This window comes from Procambarus clarkii, chromosome 66 (assembly GCF_040958095.1).
Source record: "Procambarus clarkii isolate CNS0578487 chromosome 66, FALCON_Pclarkii_2.0, whole genome shotgun sequence".
Taxonomy (NCBI): Eukaryota; Metazoa; Arthropoda; class Malacostraca; order Decapoda; family Cambaridae; genus Procambarus; species Procambarus clarkii.
In genome coordinates, this window is record NC_091215.1 from 28,899,617 (window position 1) to 28,914,374 (window position 14,758).

A 14,758-nucleotide genomic window follows, 5' to 3' on the forward strand; every position below is an offset into this window, starting at 1 on the left:
CATTTGCACATGTGGGCCTACACCTGTCATTTGCACATGTGGCCCCCACCTGTCATTTGCACATGTAGCCCCAACTGTCATTTGCACATGTGGCCCCCACCTGTCATTTGCACATGTAGCCCCAACTGTCATTTGCACATGTGGCCTACACCTGCCATTCCTACCTGTGGCTCCCTACCTGCCACTACCAGCTACGCGCGGCTCGACACACACAGGTCCAGCAAACGACTGCATTTTTACATAGTAAAGAATTACACATACAAATACAACAAATGCAAAGCTGTTGCAAAGCTGTTGCAAAGCTGCAACAGACCTTGTTCATATCCTGTTTGGTGTAAACATATCCTGTTTACACTAATTTTAATAAATAATCCCATTGAAACGGACTGTTTTTTATAAACAAAGCTTTTTTTTATCCTACTCACAGGAATTGTAATCACTAATCCTGATGAAACTGACTTTTATATAACCTCAAATACGTCTAAATTTCCCACCTTGTTACATCATAGATTGAGTGATCAGCTTTAATTCCTAATTAACAGGTACTTTGCATTTATTATATCATACAACATATTGTATAAAGTGGCAATTATGATACAGATACAATAACAAAGATAAAGCTTAAAATGCCATGTATAATTGAGCCACAGCAAATTATCCCGAGAGAGCAGTAAACAAGGGAACAATATCCTTTATGACTAGAGGTCATCCTTGACAGCGTTAATAAGGGATTCACTCCTCTATCACCCCGAACGTTAACGAGGCAATTGGTAGTGGTGGACCGTTATGCTCACCTCTAATTGCCTTATTGAGAAGGCTAGACACGGCGAGGGTTGGCTATCTCTACAACCCCTGTTTAAGCAACACGATCTCTTGATTTCCTCCTCAGTAAACACATTACAATCTAATCTAATGGTAATCATACGAATCTAAACAACCCACCCCAATCTATTGAGTCCGATGCTTAGAAAACGGAGACATTTGTAAGCCTCTGCTTTGACGATTCTAAATTATATATGTGGAAATGTCGAGAAGACGTCTCACTAAACACTTAGAGTGAGGTCAGGTCGAGGTCACAGAGCAGACGACCTGAACTAGAGGGGGGGGGGAGGGTGAGGTCGTTAAGAGGCTGTAATTGTAACGACAGTCGAGTCACGTCGTTTACCCCCCCCCCCCTTTCTCCTCTCTCAGGTCACGACTCCTCAAAAAACATCCCTTCAGGTCAAAGGTCAATACGCCTGTATAATTGAATTCCAGATTTTTCCTCATAGGCTACGACCCCAAAAAATCTAATATACATAACAATACAGGCTATGATCCCATACAACACGCCATGGTTATTGACCTAGATAGGGCAGTTTACCTGGAATTTACCTTGAGAAGGTTGCTAGAGTTCTTCACACTATCCCAAGCCCTGTCTGTAGCCAAGATGAGTCGTGTGATAACTTGATCCAAACAGGCTGTTGCTTGGAGCGACCCGCAGTCAATAGTGATATTGCAAAGCTCAAATATAAACAGAAATGGTGAGAAATAGTGAATGCAAGAGTGATTATGAGGAGAAAGCGCTAGGCCAGTATGACTATATAGCACTTGGAAGGGATATGAGGACCAGGAGCTGGGATATGACGACAAGGAGCTGGGATATGAGAACAAGGAGCTAGGATATGAGGACCAGGAGCTGGGGTATGACGACAAGGAGCTGGGATATGAGAACAAGGAGCTAGGATATGAGGACCAGGAGCTGGGGTATGACGACAAGGAGCTGGGATATGAGAACAAGGAGCTAGGATATGAGGACCAGGAGCTGGGGTATGAGGACAAGGAGCTGGGATATGACGACAAGGAGCTGGGATATGAGAACAAGGAGCTAGGATATGAGAACAAGGAGCTGGGATATGAGAACAAGGAGCTGGGATATGAGAACAAGGAGCTGGGTTAATGCAAGAAGCTGAAACAATGCCCAGCCCCTTGGATCATTGGGGATCGAGCACCGAATGTGCAAGAAACCAGATCATTGCTGTAGCAGAGGCTGATGTGTGTACAAGTACTTGTGTATTACAATACAGCCAAACCTCTCCAGCAGACATCACCACTGTAATTCCCAGTTTCGAGAAGAAACTACCTAAGCAAAAAAACTAAACAAGACAAAATCAAATCAACATTATTGACATTAAAAGCAAAAAATAGAATTATACAGCTTGCTTATGCAACAAATTGCATCTAACATGCAACCTCCGGACCTACATATAAACCACTATATATATAATATGTATATTTTATGAATAAAATTATTATTATTTTTACTATCATTATCATTTCAACATATCAGATAGCATGCATGTGTATGCTTAATGACTGAATATCGTTGACCAGACCACACACTAGAAGGTGAAGGGACGACGACGTTTCGGTCCGTCCTGGACCATTCTCAAGTCTCCATTGAGACCATTCTCAAGACCATTCATCAATCGACTTGAGAATGGTCCAGGACGGACCGAAACGTCGTCGTCGTCCCTTCAACTTCTAGTGTGTGGTCTGGTCAACATACTTCAGCCACGTTATTGTGACTCATCGACTGAATATAGTTTGCAATAAATATCGTTATATTTCGTTTATTTTGGTTAAGTTAGTTATATAGATTTAAGGGCAAGTTGCGTATTGTTGCAAATAACTTTTAAGAAAATATGCAACTCTCGCTTGCAATAAATAATTGTAAATAGCTTTATTGATGAGCAAAATAAGGATCTAAAAGTACAGAAATGCCATAAAATGCAATTTCTACGAAGCTCTTGAAGGAAATGAATTACTGTATTTTGAAAGAAAAAAAATTGGAAAATAAATTATACATTTGTGGCGTTGGTTTGCTGTAAAATTTTTGTAAAGGCTTCCAATATAGTGTGTGTGTGTGTGTGTGTGTGTGTGTGTGTGTATGTGTGTGTGTGTGTGTGTGTGTGTGTGTGTGTGTGTGTGTGTGTGTGTGTGTGTGTGTGTGTGTGTGTGTGTGTGTGTGCGTGTGTGTGCGTGTGTGTGTGTGTGTGTACTCACCTAGTTGTGTTTGCGGGGGTTGAGCTCTGGCTCTTTGGTCCCGCCTCTCAACCGTCAATCAACAGGTGTACAGATTCCTGAGCCTATCGGGCTCTATCATATCTACACTTGAAACTGTGTATGGAGTCAGCCTCCACCACATCACTGCCTAATGCATTCCGTTTGTCAACCACTCTGACACTAAAAAAGTTCTTTCTAATATCTCTGTGGCTCATTTGGGCACTCAGTTTCCACCTGTGTCCCCTTGTGCGTGTTCCCCTTGTGTTAAATAGACTGTCTTTATCTACCCTATCAATTCCCTTCAGGATCTTGAATGTGGTGATCATGTCCCCCCTAACTCTTCTGTCTTCCAGCGAAGTGAGGTTTAATTCCCGTAGAAAGAATTAAAGAATCCCAGCGTGTGTGTGTGTGTGTGTGTGTGTGTGTGTGTGTGTGTGTGTGTGTGTGTGTGTGTGTGTGTGTGTGTGTGTGTGTGTGTGTGTGTGTGTTAGTGAATGGCTTCCCTGAGATTTATGCATTCTGCCCAAAGAGCACTTGCTGTAGAAATTCCATTTTAGAGTGGACATAAGGAAGTACTCCCTGTGGGAAAAAATGGAATTAAGGACTTAATATGAACACCCCCAAGTCTGGATCGGAACACCTCGATTCTGGATCTGCAGGTCTAATCATAAGATCAATTATAGGATGGAGGGGGGGGCGACAGTCCCTGATCCTATAAAAGCGTTAGGAGTCTCTTAAAGAGATTATGTCGTCCGGAAGAGGTTCTCGATCTTATATCAGAATACGTGAGGAAGCTGCAATGAATTAACTTGAAAAGGAGACATGAAAAGTTCTACCAATGTGTCATCTCTTGACACCTTTATTTTAAATTGGATGAATTGCCAGCCATACAGAGAGAGAGAGAGAGAGAGAGAGAGAGAGAGAGAGAGAGAGAGAGAGAGAGAGAGAGAGAGAGAGAGAGAGAGAGAGAGAGAGAGAGAGAGAGAGACAGAGAGAGAGAGAGAGAGAGAGACAGAGAGAGAGAGAGAGAGAGAGACAGAGAGAGAGAGAGAGAGAGAGAGAGAGAGAGAGAGAGAGAGAGAGAGAGAGAGAGAGAGAAGAGAGAGAGAGAGAGAGAGAGAGAGAGAGAGAGACAGAGAGAGAGAGAGAGAGAGAGAGAGAGAGAGAGAGAGAGAGAGAGAGAGAGAGAGAGAGAGAGAGAGAGAGAGAGAGAGAGAGAGAGAGAGAGAGAGAGAATATTCTCACCTCTGGCTAGAAAGCATAGTCTCATAACACAACGTATCTCTAAAACCAACTTTAGCATCCTTAGAGGCCTAAATGTATATTAAATGTATATATCTGCACACACCAGATGCCATGATAAGTCAGTGCTTATCGAGTGAGCAAAGTGCCATGGGGGAACAGGCCTATATCAACAACCTACCCGAAGATAGCAATGAGGAGAAAGTACTGAACCAGTCTCAAAGTACTTGGAAGGGATATGAGGACAAGCAGAGGTGTGAGGACGGGGTGAAGGAACAGTACCCAACTACTTGGGCCATTGGGGATCGAGCGCCGGCCTTGTAAGGTACCTGTCTGTTGTCATACAGATCAATCCAAGTTGACGGGTAATCGGAAATTAAGGTAATACTATAATTACTTAAAATGTGGGTAGTAGTTGGAAGCCGGTCGGCCGAGCGGACAGCACGCTGGACTTGTGATCCTGTGGTCCTGGGTTCGATCCCGGGCGCCGGCGAGAAACAATGGGCAGAGTTTCTTTCACCCTATGCCCCTGTTACCTAGCAGTAAAACAGGTACCTGGGTGTTAGTCAGCTGTCACGGGCTGCTTCCTGGGGGTGGAGGCCTGGTCGAGGACCGGGCCGCGGGGACACTAAAGCCCCGAAATCATCTCAAGATAACCTCAAGATAAGATAATAGACCCGTTAACTACCATGTGGGTGATAGTGGAGAAGATTACAAACGCATCGACTTGAGAATGGTCCAGGACGGACCGAAACGACGTCGTCCCTTCACTTTCTAGTCTGTGGTCTGCTCTACAAAGGCACACAACGTACTCACGAACTAAACCCCAAAACTCATTTAGCTAAGCAAGTTACAGTCTTGATAAGCTAGTTACATAGACCTAATTAAACAATTCACACATATCCCGTTTTCTACAAATTTGTAAAACTGCTGCGGACATCATCGTCGGGGATAACAAATTTGATTCACAGTATTAACTTAATAGATTAAAGTGGTTAACTCATCCAAAATTAAATATATATTGCAATCCCCCCCCCTCCCCCCCCCCCCCCCCCCCCCGTAGTTTACAGGCAGGAATTGTCGAGTCTCTTCTTCGTTTCAGTTAGGTAATTAATGTTTATGTCAGTCGCTTTAGCATTTAAATTGCATTTTACATTAAAATTAGTGCCATCAGGTGCGAGAGTGCCACGGAGAGTGGCACTTGCCGCCGCTGGCACCGCCAATCTCTGCCCTCGAAGGGTGCAGGAAACTATGTGATTGTCTTCCAGATTCTAGTTGGATACTTAGACTTTTGTTTATTAAAAGTACTGCCCTAACAGGCTGTCTCCTTAAGAGATAGTTCAGTAATCATTTGAGTTAACTAGATTGATGCACGGGTGGGGATTGATGTATGGGTAATTGATGTATGGGTAATTGATGTGTGCGTGATTAATAGGCGATTGATGTCAGATTAAATTATTAAAACAATAAGTGTGGTTGATATAAACACAATGGTATTTGCTGAGGAAAAAAATATTCTATTCTATTCTATTCTATTCTCCTCCTTTTGTTCCTAACCCCCTCCCCTACTATCCATCAACACTCCCCACCTCTATTCCCCATTTGCCTGCCTCGTGCTCCCCATTCCTTAACACCCCCTTCTCTTATCTACTTCCCCAATACACCACATCACCTAATGGTTGATACCTGGTTGATGGGGTTCTGGGAGTTCTTCTACTCCCCAAGCCCGGCCCGAGGCCAGGCTTGACTTGTGAGAGTTTGGTCCACCAGGCTGTTGCTTGGAGCGGCCCGCAGGCCCACATATACCTGGTTGATGGGGTTCTGGGAGTTCTTCTACTCCCCAAGCCCGGCCCGAGGCCAGGCTTGACTTGTGAGAGTTTGGTCCACCAGGCTTCCACCTCTTCTCCAACCCCCCAACCCCGCCTTCTCCACGCACACCCCTCAGACACGCCCACCTCTCAAACCTCGTGAAATTGGCAGGGCTGGAAAATTATCCTCTTTCATTGCTCTTTTCTGCCCGGGGAAAGTTCCCTGGCCATTTCTCAGGGGCTGTCATCAGCGAGGGACAACCTTTACCTCCTCGAAGCTCGCGTTCTGTGCCTTTTTTTCTCACTGAATTCTTTGATCTGGGATTTCTTGAAGTTCCTTCTACTTTTGCCTTTAGAAACAAAGCTCTCACCTTTCTCACTCACACACTCATACAGCTTTTATTGCGTTCTAACAACTGGTGAGATTTTTCGTCGTGTGTGTGTGTGTGTGTGTGTGTGTGTGTGTGTGTGTGTGTGTGTGTGTGTGTGTGTGTGTGTGTGTGTGTGTGTGTGTGTGTGTGTGTGTGTGTGTGTACTCACCTAGTTATGGTTGCGTGGGTTGAGCTCTGGCTCTTTGGTCCCGCCTCTCAACTGTTAATCAACTGATGTACAGATTCCTGAGCCTATTGGGCTCTATCATATCTACACTTCAAACTGTGTATGGAGTCAGCCTCCACCACATCACTGCCTAATGCATTCCACCTGTTAAATACTCTGACACTGAAAAAGTTCTTTCAAATGTCTCTGTGATTCATTTGGGTGCTCAGTTTCCACCTGTGTCCCTTAGTTAGCGAACCACTCGTGTTAAACAGTTTATCTTTATATACCCCTGTCAATTCCTCTGAGAATTTTGTAGTGATCATGTCTCCACTAACTCATCCTGTGTCGTGAGGTTCAGTAATCATAGCTCATTCCTCTCTGTCGGGGACTGGTCTGGTGGCATACCTCTGAACTTTCTCTAACTTCGTGTATGAAATATACAAGGTTCTGAATGATTCTTTACACAAGTTTCTGAAGGCAGTTCTTATGTTCCCCAGCCTTGCATACACCGCTGATGTTATTCTTTTAATGTTTGCTTCAGGGGACAGGTCTGGTATGATATCAACCACCAGATTTTTCTCTTGTCCTAACTCCTGAATGATTTCCGCTCCTAGCTGTAATCTTGTGTTTGGTCTCTTGCTCCCTACGCCTATCTTCATCACTTTGCACTTGATCGAGTTAAACTCTAGTAGCCACTTGTTGGACCATTCCTTCAATCTGTCCAGGTCATCCTGTAGCCTTTTGCTGTCCTCCTCTGTCTTAATCCTTAACATAATTTTAGCATAATCAGCAAACATTGAGAGGAATGAGTCTATACTTTCAGGAAGATCATTCACTTATATCAGAAACAGGATAGGACCGAGTACAGAGCCCTGTGGGACTCCGCTGGTGACATCACGACAGCCTGAGGTCTCACCCCTCACAGTAACTCTCTGCTTCCTGTTGTTTAGGTACTCCCTTATTCATTGGAGCGCCCTACCACTTACTCCAGCTTGTTTCTCCAGCTTATGCAAGTCTCTTATGGGGTTCTGTGTCAAAAGCTTTCTGACAGTCCAAGAAAATGCAGTCTTCCCATCCTTCTCTTTCTTGCTTAATGCTTGTTGCTGGGTCATAGAATTCTATTATACCTGTGAGACACGACTTGTCATCCCTGAACCCATGCTGGTGGTGTGTTACAAAGTCCCTTCTCTCCAGATGTGCTACGAGGCTTTTTCTCACGATCTTCTCCATCACGTTGCTTGGTATAGAAGTTAAGGACACCAGCCTGTAGTTTAGAGCCTCCAGCCTATCCACCCTTTTTGTAGATTGGGACTATGTTAGCTGTCTTCCAACTCTCTGGTAAGTCTCCCATTTCCAGTGTCTTGTTACAGAACATAGATAGTGGCACACAAAATGCTTCTGCCTCCTATTTTAGCACCTATGGTGAGATTCCATCAGGTCCAACAGCCTTAGTCACTTCAAAATCAAACAAATACCTTCTAACCTCATCACTGGTAATCTCAATATCTTCCAAGTCTGCTTGGTTTATCGCCACTCTTTTAAGTTCAGGGACTTCCCCTTGCTCTATTGTGAAGACCTTCTGGAATCTCTTGATGAGTTCAGACTTCTTTGCCATTCTCAGTGTACCAATTTCCTCCCTTTTTCAGTTTCATCACCTGTTATTTCACTGTTGTTTTCCTCCTGATGTGGTTTTGGTTGGGTCTTGGCTTTATTTGCCAAGTAGTTTTCAAACTGCCTCTCTGCTTCTCTCCTAACACTGAGGTACCCATTTCTGGCCCTCTGATATCTCTCTCTCTCTCTGCTCTCTGGTGTCCTGTTGTTACTGTAGTTTCTCCATGCCCTTGTGCTGCCTTGCTTCCTTACATGCCCTTGTGCTTAGCTGCCTTGCTTCCTTACATGCCTGATTGAACCACGGATTCCCCCTTTTGCTTTTCTGTTTTTTTTCTGGGCCGAGATAAACCTGTTTTCTGCCTCCTGACACTTCTGGGGGGATGTAATCCATCATGCCTTGTACAGAATTTCCACTGAGTTCTGTCTCCCATGGTATTCCTGTTAGAAATTGTCTAATCTCATCATAGTTTCCCCTTCTGTATTCCAGCCTTTTACTTTTCAGAAAAGGGAGGTGTTGGGGGGAGGGAGGGGGAGAAAGGAGGGCTGGGAGGGAAGAGGGAGGGCTTGGGGAGAGGGGAAGTGAGGGGAGAGGGGAAGTGAGGGAAGGGGGCACTTAGTGGGAGACTGGTAGGGGTTAGGGCTTCTACTGGGTGGAAGGTGGAGTGATGCTCTTCTCACCGGGACTGCTGGTGGAGTGTTCCCCACTCCCTTATGTAAGTGTAGGGTTCGGGTCTGTGGTTCCCTGATTTCCTTGTGTGTGTGTGTGTGTGTGTGTGTGTGTGTGTGTGTGTGTGTGTGTGTGTGTGTGTGTGTGTGTGTGTGTGTGTGTGTGTGTGTGTGTGTTGTGGTTCTCAGGGGTCGAGCTTCAGTTTTTTGTATTCTTCTGAGTCTCTAACTTCCACTGATGTCACTTTCCTCTTCCATTTCCCTCTCTGGATATCTTGTTTTTTTGCCATCTTAGTTTCCTCTTAGAATCTTAAATGTTGTGGTCATGTCTCCCTATCTCTGCTAGGAGTTATATGAGGTAGAACTCTTATAGCCATTCCTCGTAAACATCTAGACATTATCTCTCACTTTTCTGTGTCTGTAGATGACGTCCTCATGCAAGGGCTGCATATTTCAATGATGTTCTCACGTAGGTAGTGAACAAGACTAAAGTGTTCCTTATGAGGATGTTAGACTCGATGCGATATCAACTCTTTAATCTTTCTCACTTTTATAAGTTCTCTAGCTGCCTTCGTCTCAGTCTATATTGCCCTTAAGATCTGCTTTCCAAAAATTTCACAACATTGCGTTTTATTTGGTTAAACTCTAATAACCATGCATCTGATCTTCATTTTAGTGGCTTTCAGGTTCTTCTAGCCAAGAAATACCTGGGATCGTGATGTCGATGTAAAACTATAGATGGCTTGCGTCCTGGGTGTAAAACAATAGATGGCTTGCGTCCTGGGTGTAAAACTATAGATGGCTTGCGTCCTGGGTGTAAAACTATAGATGGCTTGCGTCCTGGGTGTAAAACTATAGATGGCTTGCGTCCTGGGTGTAAAACAATAGATGGCTTGCGTCCTGAGTGTAAAACTATAGATGGCTTGCGTCCTGGGTGTAAAACAATAGATGGCTTGCGTCCTGGGTGTAAAACTATAGATGGCTTGCGTCCTGGGTGTAAAACTATAGATGGCTTGCGTCCTGGGTGTAAAACAATAGATGGCTTGCGTCCTGAGTGTAAAACTATAGATGGCTTGCGTCCTGGGTGTAAAACTATAGATGGCTTGCGTCCTGGGTGTAAAACAATAGATGGCTTGCGTCCTGGGTGTAAAACAATAGATGGCTTGCGTCCTGGGTGTAAAACAATAGATGGCTTGCGTCCCGCGTGAAACAAAAACCACTGAACCAAATAACTAACCCACACCCTGCCTAAGGCTCGAACCCGGGTCATATTCTTGCGGGACGAACGGGTCAAAATAACCCCCCCACAACACGACTTAATATATTATATCATTTTAGGGCATCGTGCGATAGATAATGGCTTTGATTCTTTCCCCTCGTAGGATTGTCTATTAATAATTGACTCCTGTCAGAAATCTGTCGACGGATGAAGTAGTTTTCCAGGACGAAGTTCAATCCCCAGGCGTAATCTCGTGTTTATCGAGGCACAATAGCGTCTGTACCGTGGGTTTTGCATTATAAATGTCGAGGCGTTATTGCAAGGTGCAAACATAAACATACTCCTGTCATCGCTTGCAATATACGCTGAGAACCGCGCTGTGTGAAGCGTCACTCTGCGGTCAGTCGCCGACACTCACTTGATTCTTTGTTGTTTCAGATTTAGCTACTCAGAACGAAGCGTCCATGTAGCACGGGCTATGGTGAGCCCGTAATCAACCACACACACACATTCACTTGATTTCCGGAGCGCGTATGTAGCTTCCGGCAGGGTGTTAGAGAATTGTATTGTCGGATCATGACGGGATTGGTTTTACAGTTCGTAAACGATCAGGATATCTGTCGCGAGTTGACAACTTTCTTGGAACGACCTCTCAACCGATCTTAAATCTAACCATTGAGTCATTTTAAGACACACAGCCAGATGAATCACCTTATTGCTGTCGTTATCAGTCTTGGCAGTCAGTCTTTGTCACACAGGTCCTCTTTAAGTCTTAGTGCTATCTTGTTTATTCCGTGGGTGTCAACTAGGACGAACCTGCAGGGGCTGGGCTTGCAGCTCTTGCTTATAAGGATCACCTTTAGGTTCCCGAGTCATTCAATAAATGACATTTACGGTTCGGATGCACTTTGATCTTTAGACGAAATTCCGTCGAGATTTAAAACTATTCGACTGACCTTCTGTGGTGCGCCCCCCCCCCCCACACATAAACACACTTGAAGTACACACTTGAAGGGGAGCCGGGTCGGCCGAGCGGACAGCACGCTGGACTCGTGATCCTGTGGTCCTGGGTTCGATCCCAGGCGCCGGCAAGAAACAATGGGCAGAGTTTCTTTCACCCTATGCCCCTGTTACCTAGCAGTAAAATAGGCACCTGGGTGTTAGTCAGCTGTCACGGGCTGCTTCCTGGGGGTGGAGGCCTGGTCGAGGACCGGGCCGCGGGGACACTAAAAAAAAAAAGCCCCAAAATCATCTCAAGATAACCTAAAGATAACACAAACGGTGGTGAAAAGACAAGGAGAGAGTTATTGTGTCCGATGACCAACTACAAGAAAGGCGGAGCCTAGAAGCTGAAGCTCAATCCTGCAGACTCATCTACATCCAGCTAAGAACTTAAAACAACCAGAAAAAAAAATAGAACAGCGAACGACCTCGTTCGTTCGGTGGTAACCTACCTTGAGGTGCTTCCGGGGCTTAGTGTCCCCGCGGCCCGGTCGTCGACCAGGCCTCCTCGACACAGTAACATCTACATATATAATAATAATGTAAATATGGTTATTACAGACACATGTTATTGAATATGATCTTAGCACGAATCCTCTCCACATTTCCCACACTCTTGAATGTAAGAAACGAAGAAGTTGAAAAATTAATTCCCCCCCCAAAGTTCCTTTTAGAATATGACAATGCAATAAGATGCAATGTTTGAGACTCTTGACATCTTTGGCCGTCAAGGGAATATTAATACAATTTAGCTGAAGATGCAACAAATTTAGAACATATATATATATATATATATATATATAGGGCGTGTTGCCTGGGGTGGTAGGCCTAGGGAACAGCTTGATGTATTCAAGTATACAATTGCTGTTCATAGTTAGATGTCAGTGTTTGATATGTAGTGATTCGGCTATGTCAAATTTCCTATTGTCATTGTTTCAGTCGATTATTTCGGTATTACTGGGCAGGATGTCTCTGGAAATAATATGGTAGTATGCAGAAATGAGCTGATCTTTGATATAGAGCCTTGTTGCCTTGACAGAGATGTTGCTGTCTTGTCTATATATTGAGATCGCTGGGGTAAACAGTCTACAAGTGGACATTTGAAGGTGTAGACGATATTCGTCACTATCACGGCGTTGCTTCAGATATCGCATGAGTTCCATGTGAGTAAGTTGGCTGAATTTTTACTCATGCAGTAAATAGAAGGCTGTATATCTTCTCCTTAGATCTCTATCAATTATGTCTTCAAGGCCGGTCGGCCGAGCGGACAGCACGCGGGACTTGTGATCCTGTGGTCCTGGGTTCGATCCCAGGCACCGGCGAGAAACAATGGGCAGAGTTTCTTTCACCCTATGCCCCTGTTACCTAGCAGTAAAATAGGTACCTGGGTGTTAGTCAGCTGTGACGGGCTGCTTCCTGGGGGTGGAGGCCTGGTCGAGGACCGGGCCGCGGGGACACTAAAAGCCCCGAAATCATCTCAAGATAACCTCTCAAGAAGAAGGCCATTTTCCTCGATCTTCCTGACCGTTCCAGTGAGCTTGGCGAGATCTTATTTCTTACCTTTGGTTGAAACTTATTTACTGTTTGCAAGAAGCTCAACTTAGGATTAAGTTTACAAAATTATTTACAGGGAATGAGCTTGTCTACTGTTCGAACACAGTCGAGTATAATAAAGATGTAGATCGAACAATATACATTATACCCGTCGGAGACAGTCGAGTATACCCGTCGGACACAGTCGAGTATACCCGTCGGACACAGTCCAGTACACCCGTCGGACACAGTCGAATATACCCGTCGGAGACAGTCGAGTACTCCCGTCGGACACAGTCGAATATACCCGTCGGACACAGTCGAATATACCCGTCGAACACAGTCGAGTATACCCGTCGAACACAGTCGAGTATACCCGTCGGACACAGTCGAATATACCCGTCGGAGACAGTCGAGTACTCCCGTCGGACACAGTCGAATATACCCGTCGGACACAGTCGAGTACACCCGTCGGACACAGTCGAGTATACTCGTCGGACACAGTCGAGTATACCCGTCGGACACAGTCGAATATACCCGTCGGACACAGTCGAGTACACCCGTCGGACACAGTCGAATATACCCGTCGGACACAGTCGAGTACACCCGTCGGACACAGTCGAATATACCCGTCGGACACAGTCGAGTACACCCGTCGGACACAGTCGAATATACCCGTCGGACACAGTCGAGTATACCCGTCGGACACAGTCGAATACACCCGTCGGACACAGTCGAGTATACCCGTCGGACACAGTCGAATATACCCGTCGGAGAGAGTCGAGTACACCCGTCGGACACAGTCGAATATACCCGTCGGACACAGTCGAGTATACCCGTCGGACACAGTCGAGTATACCCGTCGGACACAGTCCAGTATACCCGTCGGACACAGTCCAGTATACCCGTCGGACACAGTCGAGTATACCCGTCGGACACAGTCGAGTATACCCGTCGGACACAGTCGAGTATACCCGTCGGACACAGTCGAGTATACCCGTCGAACACAGTCGAGTATACCCGTCGGACACAGTCGTATATAACAATAGAACAAGTTGAACACAGCAGAGTTGAGATCCAACTCAATTTAATAATGGCAGAACGCTAGCCATTTGCATGTGAGTTTCTCCTTTGTCTGAACTCAGAGACAACTTCCTAAATTGGGAGTTACTCTAAATTCTGCCGGAGGCCTGAACACCCTTCTGCTTCTCGGTGAGGTTATTTGAACATGAAAGGGTTTTGTTAGCTTGAACTATGGTGAACAAGACTGGTACGTTGTGGCACGATTGTTCACTCTACTTTGATTGGTCAGTCTCCACAGACTGTTCAGTCTCCACAGACTGTTCAGTCTCCACAGACTGTTCAGTCTCCACAGACTGTTCAGTCTCCACAGACTGTTCAGTCTCCACAGACTGTTCAGTCTCCACAGACTGTTCAGTCTCCACAGACTGTTCAGTCTCCACAGACTGTTCAGTCTCCACAGACTGTTCAGTCTCCACAGACTGTTCAGTCTCCACAGTTAGACAGCTGCTACGGGCTGCTTCCTGTGGATGTGTGTGTGTGTTAATACGTAGTAGCCATAATAGAGGAAAAATAGATGGGTTAGAAAGGCGGGATCCAAGAGCTAATAGCTCGATTCTGTAGCAACCCGTTCTCGCACTTTCTTTCTGTCAATATTGACTTATTAAATACGTGCATATGTGACATACTAAACATACTAATTTACCTCGAAAAACAATTATTACTTAACCTATTATAGGTACAGGTTAAGTAATAATTGTAATTACGAAGCAATAAGATGCTTATCTTAATATACTAAGAAGGTTAGGTAAGGTCGGTTTTTTCTATGAAGCTTTTCAAGGTAAACTAGTATGTTTAGTATGTCACATATGGACGTATTTAATAAGTCAATATTGACTATACAAAAGTGCGAGAACGGGTTGTCTGTAGACACAAATAGTAAACACACCCGCACAATCAGGTGGAAGGTGTGTGCCAAAATTTCATAACTCACCGAAGCGATTTAGCACAAGCACGCTCTTCTACTAAGACACAAGAACGAGAAAGAAAACGGAATTGAGGAGCGTTCGTG

General features: G+C 45.0%; 2 protein-coding genes across 3 annotated transcripts in view; both read right to left on the reverse strand.

The window, feature by feature from the left end:
- Window positions 1–14,758, reverse strand: part of LOC123751518 (pneumococcal serine-rich repeat protein) — a 318,504-nt gene that overhangs the window by 100,075 nt on the left and 203,671 nt on the right. The window lies entirely within an intron of this gene.
- Window positions 9,595–10,182, reverse strand: LOC138355303 (uncharacterized). Its single transcript, XM_069310177.1, has one exon. The coding sequence runs from the start codon at window positions 10,180–10,182 to the stop codon at window positions 9,595–9,597; it is 588 nt and encodes a 195-aa protein (XP_069166278.1).